At 39.8% G+C, this 25289-nt stretch overlaps 1 protein-coding gene across 1 annotated transcript in view; it reads left to right on the top strand.

Annotated features, from left to right (window-relative positions):
• Nucleotides 1-25289, top strand: part of USH2A (usherin) — an 838570-nt gene that overhangs the window by 764179 nt on the left and 49102 nt on the right. The window contains exon 61 of the mRNA XM_058275221.2: nucleotides 21675-21902. Within this exon, the coding sequence (XP_058131204.1) occupies nucleotides 21675-21902 (228 nt within the window). The remainder of the gene's footprint in view (nucleotides 1-21674; nucleotides 21903-25289) is intronic.

Genomic DNA, 25289 nt, shown 5'->3' with positions numbered 1-25289 from the left:
TGTACTTATTCATGAATTATATGAGATGCATTAATGAACTAATATTAGTTGCAGTATAAAAATAGAAACTTTTAAAATATATATAGGTTAAATCATCAGTAAAATATTTCATTAATCATAAGTTAATACTGTCATTAGTTAGTACCTCAAGGCACAGTGTACACTTACAGATAGACTCATCATTAATAATACTAGATATCAGTCCATTTTACAAGTAGCCATAATAATTTTAAATATTTTTTCAATTTCTGGTCAAAGACAATTGGACCATCATTGTTTATCCCTCATGCTAAACTAATAAGGAGCTTATGTCATATGTAAGAAGTACCAAACAGGCCATTTGCTTGTTCTTCATTTTTGCTATATTATTGGTATATTTGGGGAATCTTGAATATCACCCATGTTACAAAAGATAGTACATACCAAATAATATAATCCATAAACCCACTTAACATGGAACCATCAACTGCAATGTATCACTATATGCTGAAGCATATAAATCAATGAAATCAACACTGCCAGCCCCTCTGATTGTAAAATTCCTCTTCTCCCCTCAAAGTACTTCTTATGTTTTATATGACATGTGGCGATCTGACATATGGACCAACCAGAGATGTTAGAATCATTTGTATATTAAACCATAATAGTTTTCATTTCTTTCTTATTTTTAGAGAAAAAGTGTACATATAAATGCCAATATTTTCTTTCTGCGTTCTGATAGATCATTTTGCACACCCTGCTTCAAAGTGCTGATATAAAATAACGAAAAATAACATCATAATATGGAAGGCCATGTGGAAGCACAGTGTAAATTCATGATGCTTCCTTCTTAGCTTTTTAATTTAGGATACCTGAGGATATATCAAGAGTAAATGATTTATTTACTTGCTTAATATAACACAGTGTAGATGAATTATCTTTTTACAATATCAACTTACATGGCTAGAAAAAAAATGGCCCCTGTTAATAAAAATGGCAATAATAGGCTGAATTATATTTTGTTTAAGGCCACATAATTGGAGTGGTGGTACAAATGTTTGTACCACACATTTGCAATTTTAGTGCTTAACTTCCACTGCTTATTAATTGAGCCTTACAGGCTTAGAACTAGAGACCAGATCACCATATATCATTCATTCATATTGATATTCATATATCGTTCATCCATATTGATTAATTAATCCATTTACTTAACAGATATATAATTCCTAGCCTTTTGCAATTCATTTATTCTTTCTTTCCACAAATACTGGCTGAGGCCTACTATATGAGGTCTACCAGAGAAAGAGTTAAAAGGAGGTAAGTAGGAGCTACCAAGAGCCTTTCCAGAGTCCCACTCAGAACTTCATTCATTCATTCATTCATTCATTTGCTCATCCAATCAACATTTATTGAGCACTTAATATATTCCAGCTGAGAAAACAAGAGTGAATAAACCAGATGAAAGTCCTCTCTTGAAGTTTTTATTCTAGTGGGGAAAACCATAAACAAGATAAGTGAAATAAACCATATATTTAAGATAAGGGCTATAAAGAAAAATAAAGCCTGTTTGAAGGATAAGAGGTGCCATGATGGCCAGTGGGGGCGGGGGGAGGCTGTCATTTAATGTAGGGGGCCAGGTAACACCTCATAAGAAAGGAACATTGGAGCTGAGATCTGTGGAAGGAAAGGAGCAGACCGTGCAGTTACCTGGGAGAAGAAGCTTGGTGTGGGAACTGGGGGTGTGTAGTCATACCCTGGGGCTCAGGAGTCTGGGTCTTCCAGTTAATCCCCAGGACCCTTTAGTGTATTCAGCGATCTTCAGCCCAGAATTCCGAAGGGTCCCATTTAGCCACTGACATCCCTTTGTCACCTCTTCCAGGGACATATAAAGGTTTCCTTCAGGGAAGAATGTAGAGTTCAATCTACATTTTGTGTAGTACAGACATTTTCCCAGCTTGTAAATAAGGTTTTTGGGTCTACTGGTCTTCCATGCTACCAGATAATGAAGCCCTCCTTGGATGTCAGCATAAACTAACTTATTTTAGTCCCTGGTGTCTGGCTTAGGTCAACATAAATACAACTGTACTCTTATCCCCACACACGTACACACACAGTATATTACTGTATTGTCAGTATTCCAATGTGATATTTCAATCATCAGAGATACAATAAATCTTACCATTGGAAAAATAACTATCCAAAGGATATGAAATCAGCTAAATTGTAAATTCTAAATCTCTATTCTTCCTGAAACACTGTAAAAAAAAATCTATTATAATTCAAGTTAGGTAATAACCTATAAGCACTGTCTAGATTATAGGCCTATATTTAATTCACCCTCGGTCTATATCACCAAGATGCCGAGACATAAGAATACTGGGTTCATCCTCACAAGCAACAAGAGGTGCATTCGATTATTTTCCCTAACAAGATCTTTGCCTTAGGCATTGGACTTGGAGTGGTATGGGAAGGAAGGTTGCACGTTGATTTTTAAATGGTCGACTCTATATGTAGGAGATAACTTGCATTCTACAGTGACTTCCTGGTCCAGAAGAGCGTGAAAATATAAAACTTCTCAAAGAAAAGTATATTGGGGCCTTCACAGTAAATGGTTCCATAAGAATACAAATGGAGACATATTATAATAGAAATCAATATACAACCCCAAAGCTGGCCTGAGGTTAATGGCAGGAGCTGTAAGTCTTCAAGCTTTCCCCACTGCTGCTTTGTTCAGACAACAATACATGTTGCTTGTGTTGCATTATCTTGTGGCAAAGCCAGGGTCCCTGAGTACCATCAATTCTTCCAGAGTTGTTTATAGACAGGTGGGGATTATTGGGAGAGCTATATAGTAAAACAGGTGATATGGAGACATGAACTCTTCTGCTGGTAGCAGTAGATAGAAAAGTGACAGTGGGAGTCACAATGTTTGTATTTCTAAATATCTGGTATTTACTAGCAGGTGTTTAATAAAGGTTTTGTTTAATAATTTGTAACTCAATTAATCACAAAGCAGTTAAAATGTGTACTCAGGATCCTCGTTGATGCTATAAAAGTACTGCCACAGACCTGCAACTAACAGGAGAATGACCATTGACCAAGCAAACGAAAAAAACATCCATTATCATCCATCCCCTGGCCATCCAACATCCTTGCACATGTCTTCACCTCTCTTCTTCAGAAATTCCTCATATTCCATGTTAAGCAAATAGGAATCATTCATTGCAAAACAGTCTTTTCCAATTACTCTTTCCAGCTGTAAGCCCAGGAACTCATGATAATGTCCTCGATCTTTCCCTAGTTCTAATTCCATTTTAATCATCTGTACCCAAAGATAAAATAGTAAATGTAAGCATTCCCACACACCATATACACAATAGTGGACTGAAAGAAGAGAATGGAATATTTATATGCATGACACCACAAGAAAATAGTTATAGTCTAGAGTACTGGTTTCTGCAGGCCAGGAGTGAAATGTATGACTTTCCCCCTCTATCTCCCTAACATGTAGGGGTTATTTGACTGCTAGCAGCAACGGAACTCATTCCTGAAGTTTCTGTGTTCTTAGGGTTTTGCCATTAAAGGGTTGCAGTGATCTTCCGTTAACCTGGCAAGATGTGCAAAAGGGTAAGGGCAGGAGGAAGGAAGGGGCAAGGATTCCAGATCCATGCCTATGGCTTCTCAACCACCACCATTCCCCGGTCCAAGCTTTTCCCATCCCCACCCTTTGCCTGATGGCATAAGGTCATCTAAATGGTGGCAAGGTAACAATTCAATTTTCTCCTTTGAACTCAGTGGGACCATTTCTATTCTAAATCAGCAGATTCCAGAGTCTCAGATATAGTAAATAAAACTTTTGCAAATTTGTCTTTAGCCCGTATTGTGTATGAAAGTGTGCCACCACTTGCCACCCTTCTACTTGCTTCTTCTGGGATTTCTGCATCAGATGTGAAGATCCCTTCTGTCTCTAAGAGTCTATGAGTTTTGAATTTGTTTTGGATTGCTTAACTCTTGCATTGCCTTATATAATGCTACTTTTCTTTCACAAGTGTCTGCCATGTTTCCTACAGCTTTTCTTCTCGCCCTTTGTGAAGGTATTTTATTTTTAAGCCTCTAATGCTAGTTACATGTGTTTCTGTAGTGGTTTAATGAACGTTAACCTTACATTCCTAATGGATCGCAGTACCTAAAATCCAGGATCTGAGTGCTTTCTATTCTTTTACACTCCCTTTAGTGCCTAGCATTGTGCTAGAAAAAGAGTCAACGCTAAGTAAATATTTGACTGTCGATGTGACTCTCTTCCCACAAGCCGATCCCAGCAATTTTCATTGCTCTGAGCTTTAAACACAGCCTCAAATTGAATTTAAACAATTACCCTCTGGAATCCACTACCCCTTTTCTCACCCCACGCTCTGATTCCTTAACAAGGACCAGATTCCAAGCACTGTCCTCGAGTGCTGACCGTGCTGGACACTTTCACACAGGTCATACTGTTTCAGCCTCATGGAAGCCCCATGAGAAAGGTTTTGACTATTAGGAGATGACCCTCAGGAAACTTGGGCAATTTGCTGAAGGCCCCACTGGTCTGAGTGGAGCCAGCACCTGCACTCGGGTGTTTTGATTCTGATTCTACTGCTTTGACTAAAGCACATGGCCTCTCAGAGGTCCCCTCATGCCCCGTACAGTAGTCACAGGGTTTCTCAGAGAAGTTGTCCTCCTGCACATGACAAAAAGACATCATTTTTGCCTCTTTGCTAAGACAAGTCAAACAAAATAATGGACTACAGAATAATTCATAGTGCATTTCAAAATGCCAAACTCATAGCATACTTTCTGTCCTCTGGGAGAAACTCTTTTCTTTTCCTGTTTTGTCCAGCTGTCTGTCTAATAAAAATGATTGTGAAAAATTAAAAAACTATTTTGCCTTGCCTAAATGGAAATAAGAGCCGCAACTTCTAGCTCTCAAAACAAATTAAAGTTGTTTTTATTTTTAATTAAGTATGCTTAGCTTAAGTAAATTTTCTCTTAAGGTATAATGACTAAACCTTGTTCATTTCTTTTTGTGTGTTCATTTAAAACACAAATAAAAGCAGATAATCAATAGATAATAATCTAAAACTAGAGGATTTACAAGTTAATAAGCTTGAGTCAATAGATATTCCATAACGAAGCCCTCAGTGTTGAACCTGACATAATTTGCTTTGCACTGAGCTGGTTGATTTAATGCTTTAATTTAATTCCAATACTAACTGAAAAAAATCCGAAGAAATGGAAAAATTTTAGATCCTATTATATTAAAATGTTTTCAAAGCAACAACTAAATATCATGCCACAACTGCTCAAATGTGCCAGCAACCACCAACCACTTGGGTTCAGATTGTTGATAACCAGTTAACCCCCTTGGAGCCAGGTACAAGTGAATTGTGAAGGTTTCTTACTGGTTTGTCTTTGCAAGAGCTTTCCTCTTAGCCTCAACCATCATCATATTTTCCTACCTTATGGCCAAACTATTGAAATTGTTCTTATTTGAAAAGCAATCCCTCTCTTTCCCTTGAGATTATCCTGCAGTCTGACTCCTCAAAAGTGGAATAGTAGCACAGCTGATGTAGCTCAGGGATTGAGCACCAGCTTCTGATGTTCGAGGTCCCAGGTTCAATCTCCGGTACCTCCTAAAAAAGGAAAAAAGAAAAGTGTGAACAGTAAGCAGGCTTAGGTCAAAGAGCAGAAGGAAGCCTTTCCTAGTTCCATGAGAGGGAGATAGGAGAAGCTCTCTGTATCAGGAAAAGACATGGATGACTTTTGTCTTCCAAACTCTGGTAATGCTAGTGGAGGTGGTGACAAGGATTTGACACATATCCAGCTTAGCCTGACAGTTCTGAACACAGAGTCTATAGTCAGAATGCATCTGGTCCAATCCTGGTTCTGCCCCTTTTGACTGCAGAGTTTGCTTCAACTGCCTTTTCAATGGTTTTCTTATCCAAAAAATAAGGGTACTAGTAATGTCTATCTCTTGAGGTTGTTTTAAGGATTAAGCATTTTAATGTTTCAAGTCCTTGGAAAATGCCTGGCATATAGTCAGCACTCACTGCTATAACCCTTTGAGATACTCCTTAAGAAAAGAATTAAAAGAATCAAGAACTTAGGCTAAGAACAAGTTAAGCTAAGAATGAAGAGATCAGCAGCATCAGTCCCCCTGAATGTAGGGCCACATGTGTTTTACAAGCTAGATACGTCGTAGTATATGCCATTCTGTTACCATCCTTACATCGTTTGTGAGTTCCTAGACCTTTTTACTTTGTGCCATCACAATTCCCAAGGCAGCCCGGGTGGCAGTGTGGTCTGGTTGCTCCTTAATGAGGCCAGCTTTAGCTTTTTGGTCCCCTTTTTTACTGTCCCCAAGAATAAGTCATTCCACTTTGCTAGAGCAAGTGGACCAGGAGTCACACACTGGCTTTTTACCTACTGTGCCCTTTTCTACTTGGAAAGAGTACTCAGAAAACAGAGAACAGAAATTTCTTTGATTTGTAGGACGAATATTTTTAGACATTTGACCATCTCAGACGTCAAGGTGCATCTCAACCTTACAGGCGCTGTGGGCAGCAATTGCTCCATACTTGTCATTTCCTGTGCCTGCATGGATTTGATCAGCACCATCCATGCTCCCACCACTCCGGTTGAGTTATGTGCACTGTTGGTACCACGCAGGTTGACTTTAATTGCCACTTAAAATGTCTTCAAAAAGATTGTGCTATGATTTGGCATTAATATGAAAAGTTAGTGTATACACAAAAGTACAGAAACAGCCACTTAATATAAAATAAAAACTATGCCTCTACAAGACTTAAGGGTTTTTCAATAAATATATACTACATAGTTTGATTTTAAAAAGCATTGTATTATTCAATTGGAAGCATTTTTTTTTCTTTCTCAGTGATAGGTAACATGTCAGGGCCTTATAATAGAAACTCGAAGTCAGAGAATGAGAAATAATCCATGATAAGTATTTTTTAAACCAGCTAGCATATTGCCAGTAAGATAATATATTTAAATAAAAGATAATGTATTCATTCAGCAGACATCTATTGAGCACCATATGGTACCAAACACATTTTGTATCCCTAGCTCCTGTCCTCCAAGAGTTCAAGGTCTAGTGGGGAGGAAAGGCAGGTAAACGGATCAACTAATGCAGTGTAGAAGTGCCACGGACAACATCAAGAGCAGAGAAGAGGGGCAAGGAGACCTGGAGAGTCACAAAACTCATTCAAGTGGAGGCAACGTTTACGTTGTGTTTTTAAGCATGGTCAGGAGTTGCCAGGTGTGGAAGGGTATTCAGAGTAAAGGGGAAATCATGAGCAAAATCAAGGCCCCCCTGGCTGGGCTGTGGCCAGGGCCCTCTGAGTCGTGTGGCTGGGGTGCAGGGTTTGCGTGAATAAGGCCAAGGGTGGAGCAGGGGAAGCTGGGCCCAGAGAGGCAGGCCAAAGGAGTTCTAGTTTCAGAAGACTGGCGGTCCCAAACCACATGTTACCTGTCCAGATCTAGGTCAGGCAGCCCTCTGGCTTTCAAATTAGAAAAGTTAGAACTTATTTCTTCCACTTAACCATGGCCATGCAATAGAAAGTAGGAGAGCAGGTAAATATGTCGCAAGGTACTCTGAGGTTCAGAAGCAGACACTTAACTATTTCTGCCTGAAGATACCATGACTTCCTCTCTTTGAGGCTGCATGAATAGAGGGGGAGAAAAAGGAACTGGAAGAAAAACATGGACCTCTTATGTAAAATCACAAGTGAGATACAGAAAATAGAGAGTGCAGTATTCAATTTAAGTAAAGGCTCCAGGAGGACTACCTCGAAACCAAGAGGCAGGCTGGTAATCAGACCAACAACCAGCCTTTGTAGAGAGGAAAGGTCTTTCCAGAGATATCCACAAGATGCAAACTTTAGCCATGTTGTCATCTAATATCAGAGGTATTTCCTGCATTTGGAGGTAATCTAGAATGTCCACGGCATCTTCTCACTGACATCTGTCATCATCTATAATTTATCCTGGTAAAGAGACTTCAGTGCACATGGTCTCTATTATCTGACTCTACCTTCCTCATCAATAGCTGACTCAAGGTCAGGAAACTATTGCCTAGTTAACAACCAGTCAGAGCCCTCTCTCTGAAGATGCACAGACAGTGGTCAGGTGGTCATGAGTACTGCGGCTGTAAGGTTATTTAGACTTGAAATTGGCAACTGCATTAGTCAGCCAAAGGGGTGCTGAGGCAAAGTACCAGAAATCTGTTGGCTTTTATAAAGGGTATCTATTTGGTGTAGAAGCTTACAGTCACAAGGCCATAAAGAGTAATTTACTTCCCTCACCAAAGTCTGTTGCCATGCGTTGAAGCAAGATGGTTGCCAGTCTCCGCAAGGGTTCAGTCTTCCACTTCCACCTAAGGCTCCAGGGTCCCAGCTTCCGATCTCAGCGATAGGCTAGGATAAGGCTCATCTCTCTTCCCGGGACTCCTCTCTTTCCAGGCTCAGCTGCTCTGCTCCACAAGGCCATCTACAAACTATCAGGCAAACAGTTCAGCTTGCTCCCCAGGGCTCCACTGTCAAAACTAAGCTCTCTCCTCTGCTGTGTCTTTTTATGTGTGAGCATCTGTCCACCAAGGGGGTGGGGACTCAACATTCTACTGACAGTGGCCAAATCAAAGCCCTAATCTTAATTTAATCAAGTAAAAGTGAAACCCCTGAATCTAATATCATCAAAGGATATCATGCCCAGAAAACAGACCAGTTTACAAGCACACTCCATATTTCTTTTTGGAATTCACCAATATCAAACTGCCATAGCAACCATGTTGGGCAATAAGTAAAGAGAGAAAGCAAGTTAAGAGAAAGAAAGAGAAAACAAAGAGAAGTTGATATTATGCAATCCTGAAAGATAGAATAACTCTAAGCTCTGACAGGTTTCCAATTTCAAAGAACCAAAGTTAAGTTTTATATGCTTGTGTTCTTTCAATAGCCTCCTTTTTCCTTAAATCAGTCAAAATGAGTTTCTGTTCCTCATAACTAAATATTCTTTTTTTCTTTATTAGAAAGTTGTAACTTTACAGAACAATCATGCATAAAATACAGGATTCCCATACACCACCCTATTATTAACCATTTGCTTTGGTGTGAAACATTGGTTACAGCTGACAAAAGCACATTTTTATAATTGTACTATTAAGTATAGTCCATGTTTTAACTTAGGGTTCACTGTGCAGTGTAATTCCATGGACTTTTAAAATGTTTTATTCTATTACTATATATGTAATCTAATATTTCCCTTTTTAATAACATTCAAATATATATTTCAGTGCTGTTAATCACATCACAATATTGTGCCACCATCACCACCATCCATTATCAAATCATTACCATCATTCTAAATAGGAACACTGTACATTTTTGGAGGACGGTACTGGGGATTGAACCCCATCTGGTACATGTGAAGCAGGTGCTCAACCACTGGGCTACATCCGCTCTGTGAACCCTGTACATTTTAAGTCTTAACCTATCTTTCCCTATCCCTATGCCATCCCCTAATAGCTATATTCTAGATTCTGACTCTGTGAGTTTGCTAATTCATTAGAACATTAACTAAGCCTTTTTCCACTTATCCTTTAACTCTACCTTGTAAATTTTATAATCTGGCTGTTGTATTTCTTTTGGCAAAGCACAAATGATTTTTTTGTGTTTTAGTCCTAACTGCTGAACTCTAGAATAGTTTATTTTAGATTCCTTGGACTTTTTAGGTAGTCAATGACTATATTTCTCATCTTTCCAAACTCATCTAACCTTGTATTACTTGATAGGATAGACAAGAATAGGCTAGGATAGGATGGGATACAATAGGCTGAGGTAACAGATAAAACTCCAAATCTCAGCTTAACACAATAAAGGTGGAAAAAGCCAAAAGTAGATTTAGTCATCCTTCTCCAAATTATGGCAGTGTCAGACCATGAGCTCACTAGAGGGTTCTGGAAGGTATTTTTAAGGCCCAGGTCTGAAAGAGGCTTACATCACTTCTGCCTGCATCTTATTGACAAGAATTAGTCACCTAGCCCTGTGCTGATGCATGGAAGCTGGGGAATGTGGGACGTATACAGACATTTGGTGAGTCCTAATAATCTCTGCTGTATATCTCTTTTTTCTTGTCTTGCATTGCTTGGGATTACCAGTACAATAATGAATAGAGGGCTCCCTGTCTTACTTGTTTATTAAATAAATGGAAAGTCTTCTAAAACTTTATCATTAAGTACAATTTTGCTATATGATTTTAGTATGCACCATTTATCATATTAAGTAGTTTCTTCTATTCACTCGACTAAGATTTTATCATGAATAGGTGCTGGATTTTGTTGAGTCTATTAAGATGATTTTAAGTAAACCAAATTTTGAGGGCATAATCCTATATAGTCATGATATCCTCTTTAAATATGCACCTGGATATTGTTTGCTAATGTTTTATTTTCAAATTTCTATCTAATCTCAGTGATCTGGGTCTCTAACATACAGTGTGACCCTGAGCAAGTTACCTAAATTATCCAAGCCTTAGTTTTCTCATCGATAATAATACCAATCTCATAGCTTTGTTGTGAAGAGGAAATGAGATAAAGCATGCAAAGTACTTTATACCGGGTCTGACATAGTAAGAGCAAAATCTCTGCTTAAAAATAATTACACAATCTTAGGAAGAATCACAAGAAAATGATAAACTGAAAACATTTGTTACCTCTGGGTAAGAGAACTGGCTGGCTGAGGGTAGGGGGTGGGAGACAGGGTGAGTAGGGGACTTTTCACTTGGAAGGCAAAATTTATCAAAAGTAATAAATCTGATTATAACCAAAAAATTTTAATTACCCTACTCCTAATAGATACAGTCCTGGTAGTTTATCACTTCATTTTTCATGATGCTTTGTTGTTGCAAACTTATCTAGGAAAAGAGTTAAAGCATACAGTGATGATTTCTATAAGTATAAAACATTGCTTTGCTGTGATGCTACAACTAACTCAAAGTTAGTTGGCTGAGGCTTTGCATGCCCATATTAGTTTGCCATATACAGATTCTTGGAAACCTGGATTCCACATGCAAGATAAGAAGGAAGCCTTGCTTTAAAAAAATAACTTTTTCTCCTACATCATCTTTCCCTCTTTAATGGAGAATTCCAATCACTATACAAATATGCTCTAGTAGCTTCCATTTCTTTAAAATGTGACCTCATATCCCCCTCTAGCTATCACCCCATTTCTCTGTCCCCCTTAAGAGTCAACATAGTTATGCTAGAACTATGTTAATACTCATTGATTCTACTTCCATACATCTGGTTCTCTCTTCCACCCACGTCAATCAGAGTTCTATCCCTAACACTCCACTAAAAAGCTTGTATCAAGACCACCTGTTACCAGATCAGAGGTCTATCTGTGTGCATCTTGTTTAACATTTCAGCATCATTTGACACCTCCTTTTATGAAACATCCTCTTCTATTGATTTCCATCAGATCAGAGTGGTAGTAGTGGAGAAAGTGAGAAGTCGTTGGATCTGGGTGTATTTTAAATCCAACCCTATTTCTTAATGATTCAATGTAGGTATAAGAGGAAGAAAGGATGATTCCAAAGTTCTTTTGTCGAAACAACTGAAAGGATGGCACTGTCATCACTGAGAAAAGGGAAGAGTCCAGTGAAGAAGTTTTGGTGGGTGCATCAGACACAATTCAGTCTAAGCAGAACAACATAGGTTTGAGGATTGGGGGGTTTCTTATATAAACTGGCAGTTTGTACAATTGTGGGAAGTGATGGGGAAGTGAAGGTTCAGGGAGGAGAACAGGAAGATGAAGGAGGTGCCACCTAGCTACTCTAAGAAGTCAAGCACAACCAGCCATTTACGTGGAAGGGACAGCAGGAAATGTGGAGAGGTCTATGGGAAGCTGTGCTTTTGTGAAGCGGCAACCTCTGTGGGGTCAACTCTAAACATCAGGTTGTCAGCCATTGTCTGCTATTGCTCAGAAAGTCAGCAGTTGGAAAGAAGAGCCAGATGTGGAGCAGAGAATGAGGGCTGAGAGCTACTTAGTGTCCTTCAAAGAGTAATGGCAGTTGCTTTACTTTTAGCCTCCAATCTCATGCAAATTCCTCTTTGAGCCAATTATAACCCAAAGCCCTATAGGGATGGTGTATTAGTTTTCTATTGTTACATAGCAAATTACTACAAACTTAGTGGAAAGAAAACAGCACATATTTATTATCTCACTATTCTCATGGGTCAGGATTCTAGGCATGGCTTAGCTAGGTCCTTGGATCAAGGTATCACAAGACTGCAATTAAGGTGGCAGATGGGATATACTCTCATCAGGAAGCTTGACTATGGAAAAAATATACTTCCAAGCTCATTTAAATTGTTCACAGAATTAATTTCTTTGCAGTTGTAAGCCTCGCTTCTTGTTGATTCTTGGCTGGAGGCTGTCCTTGGGTTCTAGGGGCCACCCACAGTTCATTGCTCATGGCTCTTTCACAGGGCCTCTCACAACCTGGCAGCTTATGTCTGCAAGACTACCTGCAGAATCACAATCTCCAGTCTCCTAAAATGGATGTGGCAGGGGTATCCCCCGCGTAGGGAGCCCCACACGCAAGGAGTGCACCCGTAAGGAGAGCCGCGCAGCGGGAAAGAAAGTGCAGCCTGCCCAGGAATGGCGCCGCCCACACTTCCCGTGCTGCTGACGACAACGGAAGCAGACAAAGAAACAAGACGCAGCAAAAGGACACAGAAAACAGACAACCAGGGGAGGGGAGGGGAATTAAATAAATAAAAATAAATCTAAAAAAAAAAAAAACCACATCCATGGGAGCTATATCCCATGACATTTGCCATATAATATAACCTGATCAAGAGGGTGGCTTCCCATCACCTTTGGCATTTTCTATTGTTTAGAAGCAAGCCGCCACGGGTCCCCCCTTACACTTAAGGGGGGAGGGATTATACAAGGGCATGACTCACTGGGTCTTTGGGCGTATCTGCCACAGAAATGAATTCTGAGATATGTGATTCCACCTTAACTAATTTAAAGTAATGCAAACTATGACAGAGAGGAAAATCAAGAGATCACATTAAGGCTTGTTGAGTTTGAGATGTCTGTCAGACACCTAGGTAGAAAGGTTGAGAAGCCAATTGGATTGTAAGACTGGATTTGGAGAGAGATATCCAGTGACTCTCAAATGTGCATTTCTAACTCAGTCTTTTACTCAGAACTAAAGAGTCACAGGTCATTGTATTAATACTTGGCATCTTGAAGTTAACAAAACCAATATTACTCCCACCCTCCCCAAATCTGTTACTCCCTGAAGCTTCAACTCTCATTAAATGGCACCATCACCCATCCTTTCTCTCAAGGCAAAAACCCAAGAGTCCCCTTGATTCTCCTCTTTTCCTCACCTTCTACATTCAACCCATCAGAATCTTATTGGCTCTACTTTCAAAATATTAATCCATTCACTTAGTTTCATCTCCACTATTACCACCTACTCCAAGCTGCTTCCACCCTCCTGGACTTCTGCAAATCCTGCTAATGTCTCTCACTCCCTCTCTTGACCCCCAACATATATTTTCCACACACAGGCAAAATGATCTTTTTAATACTAAAATCAAATCATGTCATTCCCTGCTAAAGGCCTTCAATAATTTCCCATTGCATTATAGTCACATTCTTTTCCTTGGACTACAAGGTTTATACCATCCGGCTCCTGCCCATTGGTTTGATCTTACATTGTACCTTTCTCTCATGCGCAGGCCTTAGACACACTAGCTCCTACCTGAGAACAAAAATACCAGACTTGTTTCCACCTTAGTGCCTCTATTCTTTTTTTTTTTTTTATTGATTTTGTAAAAATATTACATTAAAAAAATATATGAGGTCCCATTCGACCCCACCACCCCCCTTTTGCTTAAAACTTTCTCCCCTGGTTCTTCACACAGATGGTTTCTTCTGCATTCTTGCCTAAATGCAACTTCTTTCAGGACCTTCCCAACCCACCCACCTTACACCAAGAAGTTCCACAACCTAAGCCCAAACACTAGTTAGGGCATCACTCTATTTATTCCCTTAATAACGTACCATAATCTCTAATTACTATTTTTTGCTCATATATGGTCTATTTCCCTTCATTATAATAACTCAGTTAAGGAAATGTCCCTGTTTCCCTTGATTTCCACTGCATCCCCTGAGCTTAGGCAGTTTTTAGTAAATAGTCCTCAATATGGAATTTGTCACAGTTTGGTATTATTTATTAATTTCAAAAAGAAATATGGACTATGTTTGTAAACTGGTATGTTCCTCTGTGCATAGTAGATTTTATTAGATTCAGAGGTTTCAGTTTTCCTTGATTAAATTAAGATTGGGGTTCTGATTCAATCTTGTCAGTAGGACATAGCGTCCCTGTCCCCTTGGTGGTTGGACACTGACACAGAAGTAAATATGTGGAGAACACAGAGGAAGAGAGACAGCTCATTAGACAGGATTCTGCAGCCCCAGGAAGACAGATGAACCTGATAGTCTACAGCTGACCTTGTGAAGAGAACAGAGAAAGCTGAGCCAGGAAAGAAACGAGCCCTGGGAAGAGAGACAAGCCTTATGCCAGCCTACAACTGAGATCTGAAGAAACTGGGACCACAGAGCCTTAAGAGGGAAGAAGAAGGCTGAACCCTCACAAACATCACCAGCCATCTTGCATCAACAAGTGGCAACAGACTTTCGGTGCCAAAGTATCTCTTAAGTAACCTTGAGTTGGACTCTTTAGGGCCTTGTGACCATATAATTCCACCCTAAAGAAATATCCTTTATAAAAGCCAACAGATTTCTAGTAGTTTGCATCAGCACCCCTTTGGCTGACTAATACAGAAGTGTTTAATCAAGGATTGAATAAATACGAACTATGCTAGAATAAATAGCCTTCTAAGTGTATTTTAGCATAATTTTGCTAGTATTTCCATAAAACAGATAGCCAGAGTAGAACTGCTGGATCACAGAGTATGTACATTTTTAATTTTGATAGACCTGAAGTACTGCTTTTTTAATATTTAGTGTGACTGATTTGTCACTTAAAAATTTAATTATCACAAATTTAACTTTTTTCTCTTCTCTCTTGAGAGATGAGCCATTCCAAAACCATTCTTTTTTCCCCCAATGATTTTATGGTAACTGAGCATCATCACTCATTTTGCAAAAATTCTAGCTTTTGCTCTATAGATAAAATTGATACAGCCAATTTTTCTATAAAGAAAATGTCTGTGAACTGAATCTTCACTTCCCATTGTTATCCCCCCCCCCCCAATTTCAAAATGAATGATGTATTTCAATAGGAGGGGAAAAAATCAAATCCCCCCATATTTGTTAGAGTAAATGTGCTAAAGTATACAGAGTTTACATATTTGTTAGAGTAAAGGTCCTAAAGGGTAGAGCATTAACACATGTATTCTTCAAACTGAGCATTTTAAGTTTGAAAGTCACAATTGTAAGAACAAATGGCCACTGGTTCATCAATTATAATTACACACATCACAACTATCTGAAGGGAAGATTTGCATTTATACTTTCTTGAAGTCTTTCAAATTACATTCTAAAACATTAATTAGAAGCCAGCACCAAGAATGCATTGGCGTTTTTGTGTACATTTGAGTTAGCCTCACTCCATTTCCCAGTCTCTGATGATATTCCTGACCTTTCCAGCTGCCCTGTGGCTGTCTGATATGCACAAGGAACTGGGGGCAAAGCTGTGGATGGCTTTACACAACATGTCTCCGCAATAAGGAAGAAACCCAGGTGCATTTAGTCTAAAGGTGGGTCAGGACAGGACTATATGATTGATTCCAATTCAATTCACATAATCCCCACCTCATTGTGATCCAAAGAAAAAGCATTTGTATCTAAATAATAATCACCAATTTTGCAATAGAGCAAACATAAAGGTTTTTTTAGCCTTATTCCTAAGAAATTACTCTCCTATTACGTTGTATAAATGTAATATATTTATTGGTTGACTAAAACTTAAATGAGTGAATTAAATAATTCTTGGCTGATTTTGTTAATCAGTCATTGATCATGAATGGCATCATACTAGGGCAAATTTTTTTTTTTTTCACTAGGGCAAATTTTAAAAGGTCTTCTGTTAGCTTCAAATTGCACTGTAGAGCTCTTTATACATAATTTAGTTCTTAAAATTTTTGCCTGTTACTCTTACTAAAATCCAAAATCTTCAGGGTAGTATTCAAAGCCCTCTACATATTAATCACCAATCCCTTTCCAGCTTTAAGCCCTACCATTGCCCTATGCCCACAATGCCAGCTCTTTCCCAGATGTATCCTATACTCTCTTCCACTCTTTGTTCTAATCCTTCACCAACTCAAAGTATACTTGTCTTCCTGGCCTGGATCAAATGCCACCTTCCAATTCAGTCTTTCCCAACTCCTTGCCTCCTCCCTTCCCAATCTGAAGTATTTCCCCAGTATTTCCCTGGCCCTCACTTTTAGCAGTGACCGCACTCTGAATTATATGTATCTGCATACATCATTGGTCTCCTCTACTGGGTTATAAATTCCTAAGAATCAATGGCCTGTGTTACCTATCCCATATCTCCACAACTTTCCAGGGTCTTTTATATAGAAGAGGCCCAGAAATGTTTAAAGAATTGAATGGAGCTGTTGACCAACCATACTAAATACTTCCACAGACCACAATGACAGCTCAGCCATGCCACTTAGTGAAGCCACCTAGCCTGCACCCACTTTTATTGCACATGAAACACTAAACTATGAACCTAGGAATATTTCTTGACCTTTCTTGTACTGCCTGTCAATCTTTTATTTTGGAACATGTATGTGGATGCCTTCAATAAATATCTTCTTTTTTACCACTAGCTTAGAGAGATGTAGGTAGATGTGACCCAGTAAAGCAAGCCTGTGAAATCAGTGTAAATTTTCTGACAGTGTTAACATTTTGCAGTCTTCAAAGCCCCAGGCTTAGATGACCATCGACAAGTATTCAAAGTTATTTGGCTAATGAGTAATAGAAAGATCATTTATGTTTCCAAGTATGGCTTGATTTTTACACAAATAAGGGCTAGGTATAAATGAGTTGATCAGCATTTGGGGAATTGAAGAATGAACTTTATAAATGGAAAGGAAAAATAGCCCTAAAGAATCTATACCTCAAATTGTCTGACTTCCTGAAAACTACAAAAATGTTTTGTATTGTTTTGCCAGCATTGCAATGTTTACATCCATCCAGTGTGCAAAGTCATCCAATTGACTGAATGCACTCTGCCCAATGCCATGGCCTTTAGGTGATGGTAAATGAAAGCTTTTCCTGTTTTGCATGTTTTATTTGTCATCTAATCCTGAAACTCAGGTTCTTGTCTACTATACCTTTATTGTATCATTATGACAAGATAAAATATAACAACATAAAACTAAAAAGAGGCATCTGAACAGTTCAACTAAGGAAAACAGAAGTTGCTATATTTAAATCTAGATTCCTCTGACGCTCTCTCTGGGCAAAAGGCAAACTTTTAATGTGAATTACTCTCTGGGTCTTGGCATACATCCTAAGGAGGGAAAGAAACACTGGCACCCAGTCAAGATTTATATAATAGCTCACCCAGTTTAGAATGAGAAGCCCAGGACAAAGGAGAAAGGACAAAGCAAGAAAAAAAAAAACCCATCAGCCTTGAATGAAGTAAATGGTGACCAGGAAGAATAAGCCTTTCCAAAATGTGGTAAGTGTATGTAATATTCTGTGAAGAGTGCTCTGTACATCTATGTGTTCGTTCATCACCTGGAGCTAGGTAAAAAGATTCTGAAAGGCCAAATGCACCACAACAACCAAAGCAAAAGCTCTGGAAACTGCTGAATCATCAGATCAATAGACTCAAAGATGACTAAGTTAGGTAGCTTTATGCAGTTTAAACATTTGTGCAGGGAGTCTCCCCACACAGCCTTTTATTGACAGCTACCGATCAATGATAATTTTTGATCATTTTCAACCTACATAAACCTATTGACCCCATGGCCACCTTTGGGGCACTTCAAGTCATCAAAAATAATCAGAGAAGATGGTGTAAAATTGTCAGATTGCTGAAGATTCCAAGCAGTTTCATGTGTCCCAGGAGCAGAGTTGAGAGGTTAAAGCGTAGTTCAAATTGCCACAGAGCCTCAACTGGCAGAGGTTCCAGACAGTCTTTATGCCTCATAAAGTGACTCACTGGTTTTTATCCAGAATCTGATCCTTATGCATGTAAGGGCAAAAGTAGAGAGAGAGAAGGCAAAATCTCATTGGAAATATTAGACTGCAGATAACGGACTATCCTCTAATAAAGTATTTCTCCTTGTTTTCCTTTGTTGAGTCATCCTCTTTTGAATACTTCCTTAAATCTGTTGCCTAACAAAGCTTAATGTACTTCTAGAATTAAAAATCTGAATATGATATAAATGTGGGCATAGAATAGACAAAGGCAAAAGGGAAGCAAGTTGATAACCTAGAGGCCAGAAATAACCAAAAAGACAGACAGAAAACAGATCAAAAAGAGTGAAAGGAAACAAGAAAAAATTAGTGACAAGGAAGAAGTAAGAATACTGAATTACAATAATCACCACAGAGAAAAGAGAGTGAGAGAATAAGATGGAAAAAGTGGAATGGGGGAGAGAAGAAGGAGGAAAAGTGAAGTGGAGAAAGAAAAAGAAAGGAAAATGAAAAAACAAACATAAAAACAAAGAAAAACCAAGAGAGGAAAATTAATTTTAATTACTTTTCCTATTAGGTGGGACAGAATATTATATCTCCAAAGGAAGGAATTGAATCTAAAACATTTAAGATATATCTATAGTGTTCATATAAATATTCTGAATGTAAGGAAAATAACATGTAACAGTAACTAAACAAGACACAATCCAAATTAATCCCACAGAGTGAAACTGTGTCCAAATTTAACAGCAGGATTCTAAAAACCTATCAATAGTGAATTTTGGTATTGAAAATCCACTCAAGAAAATAATTTTAAATTATTTCCTAAAATGTTGAAGAATAAATAGGTAAGGATAGTTTTGACATTTTAAAGTTTTCTTCATTTTTTTCATATGGTCTTTACTAAAGATTGACCAAAATCATGGCTTTTAAAGAACTTTATCAAAGGGGCATGTATGTGTGTGTGTGCAATTTTTTTCAGAGCCCTCGGAAATAACAGATTAATGTTATAAGGGAAACTTCCCTATGTATAAAAATTCTCACAGATATCCCAATATGTGATTATTTCCTTTTTTTAAAAAAGATAAATATTGACCAGATTCAGCAAAAGAACTGATGCAATCACCCTTTGTGGGAGCATACCGTATTTAAATAATTTCTGAGCTAGGCTGCACAGACCTCAACTTGAGACCTACAGGTCATATTTCTGTGTTAGATGGTGGAGGTTTTGAGGCCAGGGCATCTTGAATACTTCTGCTTTCAAGGATCTGAGCCATAAATGTTTATTAAAAGAATCTATAATGAAATCAGTTTTGTTATTTTTTAATGGTTGTCTGGAGTGTGTTGGATGACTGAATGCCGGTTGTTAATCATTAAGTACTCAGGTTACCAAAAGTGTTTGATAGTATTGCCATCTAGGGGCTGAACAGAATTCTCAGCTCTGAAATAAACTGTAATTGAGCAGGTGCTGCTATTGACAATATACATATGTTTTTGCTTTATAGCCCACATGCTTTTCATGTTTCTTATGACAAAAGCTATCTCTAAATGTCCCCCAACAGCCTACCTTTTTTTATATATAATCTGTTAGAGGTGATTACTATTTGCTTTGGAGCTTATGTTTTTTTGGCATCTATTACTGGGTATTCTGAACAAAGAATTATTCTTTTTTGCATTATTAATCTTGCTCATGTTTGCCCTATTTCCATAGAAAAGGAATCATTTATCAGAAAAGAATGTTTGTAATCGGAACTTGTAGCTACTTCAGATTTAATATTCATTATGGTCATTCTAGTTCTGTGCTATATTTATCTAAAAGACCAATCCGATGTTGTGGAGAAATAAGTTTTTAAATATTTATGAACTAACTTTTAATATTTTAAAAAAGAGAAATTAGTATTTCTGTAAAATTTTTTTCAGAGTCTGGTCACTTAGCGAATGTTTAAATATTAAATGATTTCAAGAGGTTAGCATGTAATATCATAATGGGACTTATTGAAACAGGAAAATTGACTTCACAAGCTTTTGATATGTAAAGGAAATTGTATTTTATTTTCTCTGCCCGTGTTTAACATATAATAAGAAACATTAACACAGTTGAAACCTACAACCAAGAACAAGAAAAACAATGTCAAAAATTATTTTGGCAGAGTGTTTTAGTTTTGTCTAACCAGTTTGGATAATGGTTCAGTCTTATTTTAGCGCCTTGTTTTAGGTTTTATTCAAAATTATATTTGAATGTACCCAAATTAAGGAAAATTGCTTTACATATAACTTTGTCTGGTACACTTAGCTACCTAGTTTCAGAAAATAACTCTCTTCCCCACAGCACATTCTTCTTCCTCTGCTCACCTGAAAGAGGAAAAGTGAAGATGATCTATCATATTTAATCATCTAATAAACCAAATCTGATCTCACACACCACTAAACGAAAATATCCTCCTAAACCAGTCCAAATGTCCTCATGACTATCCATTTCCAAAGGGTATGACACACAACAAAGTGCTTATTTGTGTGTGTGCGTTTATCTATACACATGTTACTGGCCCACTTGCAGACATAATTCCTATTAAAATGGGTATCTTCATCAGCCCAGATGTTGAAAGAGCACCCTGGGGCCTTTCAAAACATCAGGATCCTTAGCGCGAGTTTAGATAGGCAAAATATGTTAAATGTTGCTCTCCCGGTAGAAAAACAAAAACAAAAACTATTTCTGCTATACCTTTTTTTCCTTTTAAATCAACAAAGATTGAATTTTCAAAGCCTAGCTCACAACTACTTTTGGTGAGTTTCATGGTGTTACGGAGCTTTTAACAAATGAGAATGCCTTCTCATTTATATTGGTAATAGACGTCTCTGAGGATGTTTGTGTATTTGTACTGGCTTGTCAGTTGGCGTGTTGTTGTTTTCTTGCATTTGTTTGTTTGCATTTGTCAGGCATAACTGCACACCACGAGAGTGAGGGAGGGAGATTGAAAGACATATGCACAAACAGTGTTGGGGATTAAAAAAAGAGAATTGTGGTTGTTCAGGTTATATCTCCAACCCTCAATATTAACTTGGTGGGCAATTATCGCATTCTCTGTCATGCATCTTGGTACCAGCGACTTCCCTCATAGGCTGGATGCAGCATTGATCTCAGGCATCATAGATTTTTTACATTCGTATTTCACGTCCTTTGGACTGCGTGCTCCGAAAAGGCAAGGATCCCACCCAGTGCACACTCGCTGGGTGTCTTAAATCACGTAACATTGGGTAGTATATTAAGGATATCAAAAAGAACAAGGGGGAAAAAAAATGTTTCCTTAATGATCATTCAAAACCCTGCGTAGTATTTGTGCTGCTGTGACTGCGGTGCCTTAGCCGCGCGGTTCAGAGAACGCCCTCCCAGGAATCACCAGCGGTTTCTAAAAGAAACTTACCCTGTTCGTTTCATTACAGGGAACGAGCTATGAAGCCCACCTGTTCGGGCTGGAGCCATTCACGACGTATCACATTGGCGTTGTGGCCACAAACCAGGCAGGAGAAGTTTCAAGCCCCTGGACTCCAGTTCAAACCTTAGAATCCTCCCCAAGTGGGCTGAGCAACTTTACCGTGCAGCAGACGGGGCACGGCCGGGCACTGTTCCTGCGGTGGTCAGAGCCTGCCAGGCCCAACGGCGCCATTAAGGTAACGCCGGCCTTGCGCGGGGAAACGTTTGGTGTTTTGCAGGTTACTCCCTGAGCCCTGACTCGCCTCCAGGGCACTGAGGGGAAATTCTTCTTGATGGCTCCCGCAGGCACGTAATCATAAAATGGGAGAAAACTAGTTCACATGTGTTATAGGCTTCTTATGAACTCAGCGTCGGGCCGAATGCTCGCCAGGGCTTCTCTCGTTTCATCTTCACTTTAAACCTCCTGGGTGAGCGCTACTGAACCTCCGACGACACATATGACCCAGCCCACCGGGGAAATAATGGAGTTCAGACCTGAAGCCAGCAAGCCAAACCAGAAGCGACTCTAAATGACTGTTCTCTCTGAACGCCTGAGTTATCCTGCTCAGTTATTTGCTCAGGCCACACCTAACCCTGAGCAGAGCTCGCTAAGCGGACGACAGGAAGCCGCCGTGTCTGCCAGCGCCCTAACTTCCGGCAGGCGGCTGCCAGGAATGGCCTTATAAGCAGCAGCCCGTGAGGCCCAACGGAGCTTGCGTTCCAGGAACGGCTCACAGCTCGATGCTCTGGGCCCTCGAAGGCCGGGCTGCCTCTTCCTTTCTGAAGTTCCTCCCCCAGGGGAGTGGAGACTCCCTTGTCCCTGCCACAACCCCTGCCGCCCGTTTCTCTGGCCCCGGCCACCAGGGCCGTCTCCGTCCCCCTCAGTCGTCTCCTGCCGTCCTGGGCCGCAGGCTCCCCCGGGCTGCAGCTGCTGTCTCCACACTGGCCTCTCCTTTTCCACTCCTTCTGTTCCAAACACAGCGGTTACGACTGAGCCGTCACTTTTACTAAAGCTTCCCTTAAAACCCTATGAGAGAGGTGACGGAAAGAAACTACGGATAGCGAGCGCATGCGCAGTGCCGCTCTGCCCTGCTCCGGGCCTGCTCTGTGGAGCCAGGGCAAGCTGCTTCCCGCCAGCCTGCTTCCCGCGGACAGAAGCCAGACCCTCCCCGCCCAAGGACCGGAGGCTGGAGCCTTAGTCTAGGACCTTAAAATCCAAGCCACGGCCCTAAGGACCCCAGGAGAGAAACGGGAAGAGTTTCTTCCCTCACGGTCTGCTCAGCTCTGTCTACACGCCCGCACATGCGCACACACACGCACGTCACTTGCAAGTGTTTGCTTTCTGTCCTGGGGTCTGCCTCTTCCCAGCGTGATTGACGTAAGAAATATCCACACCTTTTACCTTCATTTACATTTTCTCCAAATATTTATTGAGTTTCTATGAAGTTCCAGGGAGTCATTCAGGAGCGAACAAGGTAGGGAAGGCCCCTGCGCTCACAGACCTCGTGTGCGTGCACACATACGAATGAGCGTGAGGGAGCGGGTGAGTGGTGGGGGTACAGGGAGGCAAACAATAAGCTGGTAAATAAATAAACAAGCGAGTTTCAGAGAGCGAGGAGGGCTGTATAAAGGAAATTAAATAGAGTCATGTAAGTAGGCCTGGCTCAAGCTATTTCAGAATGGATGATCATTTAAATTGAGTTGACATTTGAGCTGAGCCCTCAGTGGCAAGAAAGAGCCAGTCGTGTGCAGGTGCAGGGGCAGGATATTCCAGACAAGGTGAACAGCAAGCAAAAGGCCTGAAGCCAGGAGTGAACTTGGTATATTCAATGAAAGGGAAGAAAACCAGTGCAAATGAAGCACTGGGAAGGAGGGAAAGACAGCCCCAGATGAGGTTGGACTCTATTAGCAGGAGGCAGATTGTTCCCAGCCTTGTGGGCAGGGGTAAGCAGTTGAGGATTTATTCTACATGCAGTGACAAATTACTGAAGGCTTTAAGCAAAGGAATTGCATGACCAAGTTTATGTTTTTAAAAACCACTCTGGCTGCTGTGTGGAAAATGGACTATAAAGGTCCAATAGAGTTTGGAAGCTATGAAGAAATTCAGCGCAGAATTGATGGTGGCTCGGATTAGGGTGGGGGTTGTGGAAGTAGAGAAATATGGGTGGATTAGAGATATATGGAAGATATAACTGACAAGGAGTATTAATGGACTGGATGTGAGTCCCGAAGGAAAAGACACACTTTCAGAATGACTTCTGAATTGGGGCCATGGACTGGGAAGGGAAAGGTTAGAAGATAACCAGGTTTGGGCAGGCAAGTAAGCAAGTGGAGGTACAAGTCTAGAACACCAAGAGCATTCATCACTGAAATACATTAGCATAAAGGTGATATTTAAACCCGTGGGACTGGAGGAGAGCAACTGTGGAGGGAAGTAAATAGAGATAATGAGAGGCTAGGGTCAGTCAGTGGGGCATATTAGAATTTGAAGGCAATGAGAAGGAAGAAGAGTTATCAAAGAGGCACTGAGAGAGAAGGAAAAGTAGGCAAGTGGGGTGAAGTGAAGAGACACTATGTCAAATACTGCTGAGCTATCAAGGGAAAAACAGTGACCTCTGGATCTAGAAATAAGTAGGTCATTGTGATCTTGTCAAAAGCAGTTTCATCCAAGGAATGGAATGGAAAACCCAGCTGGGGTGTCTTAAGAAGAAGGGCAAGTGAAGAAATTAAGATCGCAATGTGGGGGCCTCTCTTTAGAGAAGTTTAGGTGAAAAGAAAAGCAGAGAAATGAAGTAGTAGCCAGGGTACTCTGATGTCAAGAGAAATTTTTATGTAAAAATCAATGGAAGATGCTGGAGTACATTTAACTGCAAAAGGCAATAAGGCAGTGGAGGGAGATAAACCGGTGATGCAGGAAATATTGAGAAAAATTGCAGGAGCCAAGTCTTTAGGAAGGAGAAGGATCTGGGACCCAGAGCTGGGGTGGCCTTTAATAAGGCAGAGCTATCTATAGTAAGAGGAGGAAAGGCAAAAAGAGCGAGTCTAGATTCACATGGATATACAGAAATAATACATTAGCACATTCCCTTCTGATTGCTTCTTTTTCTCTCAGTGAAGTATGTGGTTACATCAACAACTGTGAGGGAGCAAGGAGAGTGTTGGCTGTCAGTGGGAAAGGTGAGAAAGCAAATGTATGGGGGAATCGAGCAAGATTCCAAGGAGAAAAGTTATAGTAAAAAATGTAAAGGAAAACCAGTCAGCATGGTTGGATTTTTTCCTACAAACCCAGCTAGGAGTTTGGGTAGAGAGAGCTGAACTTAATTCTAGTTAGATATTTGCCAGGTCAATATCTGGGCAGAGAGAGGGACAGGAGAGTCATAGAGGCTTGGGAGTTGATTAAAGAATCTAAGCCCTTTCAGAAGATTCCCCTAGTCCCTTTTCCCAGGGCTTGCCCTGGGACCCCAACAAGAAAATCACAGCAAAATACAATAAGACAACATAAGTAGATTTCCAAAGGTTTAAGCTATTTAATTTAAATAACATTAAAATATATCAACAGTCCAGTCTGAGTTGTTTTTCTAGGA

This window comes from Dasypus novemcinctus, chromosome 13 (genome assembly GCF_030445035.2).
Source record: "Dasypus novemcinctus isolate mDasNov1 chromosome 13, mDasNov1.1.hap2, whole genome shotgun sequence".
In the NCBI taxonomy this organism is placed as follows: Eukaryota; Metazoa; Chordata; class Mammalia; order Cingulata; family Dasypodidae; genus Dasypus; species Dasypus novemcinctus.
Note: the sequence above shows the minus strand (reverse complement) of the source record. Positions and strands in the feature narration are given on the sequence as shown.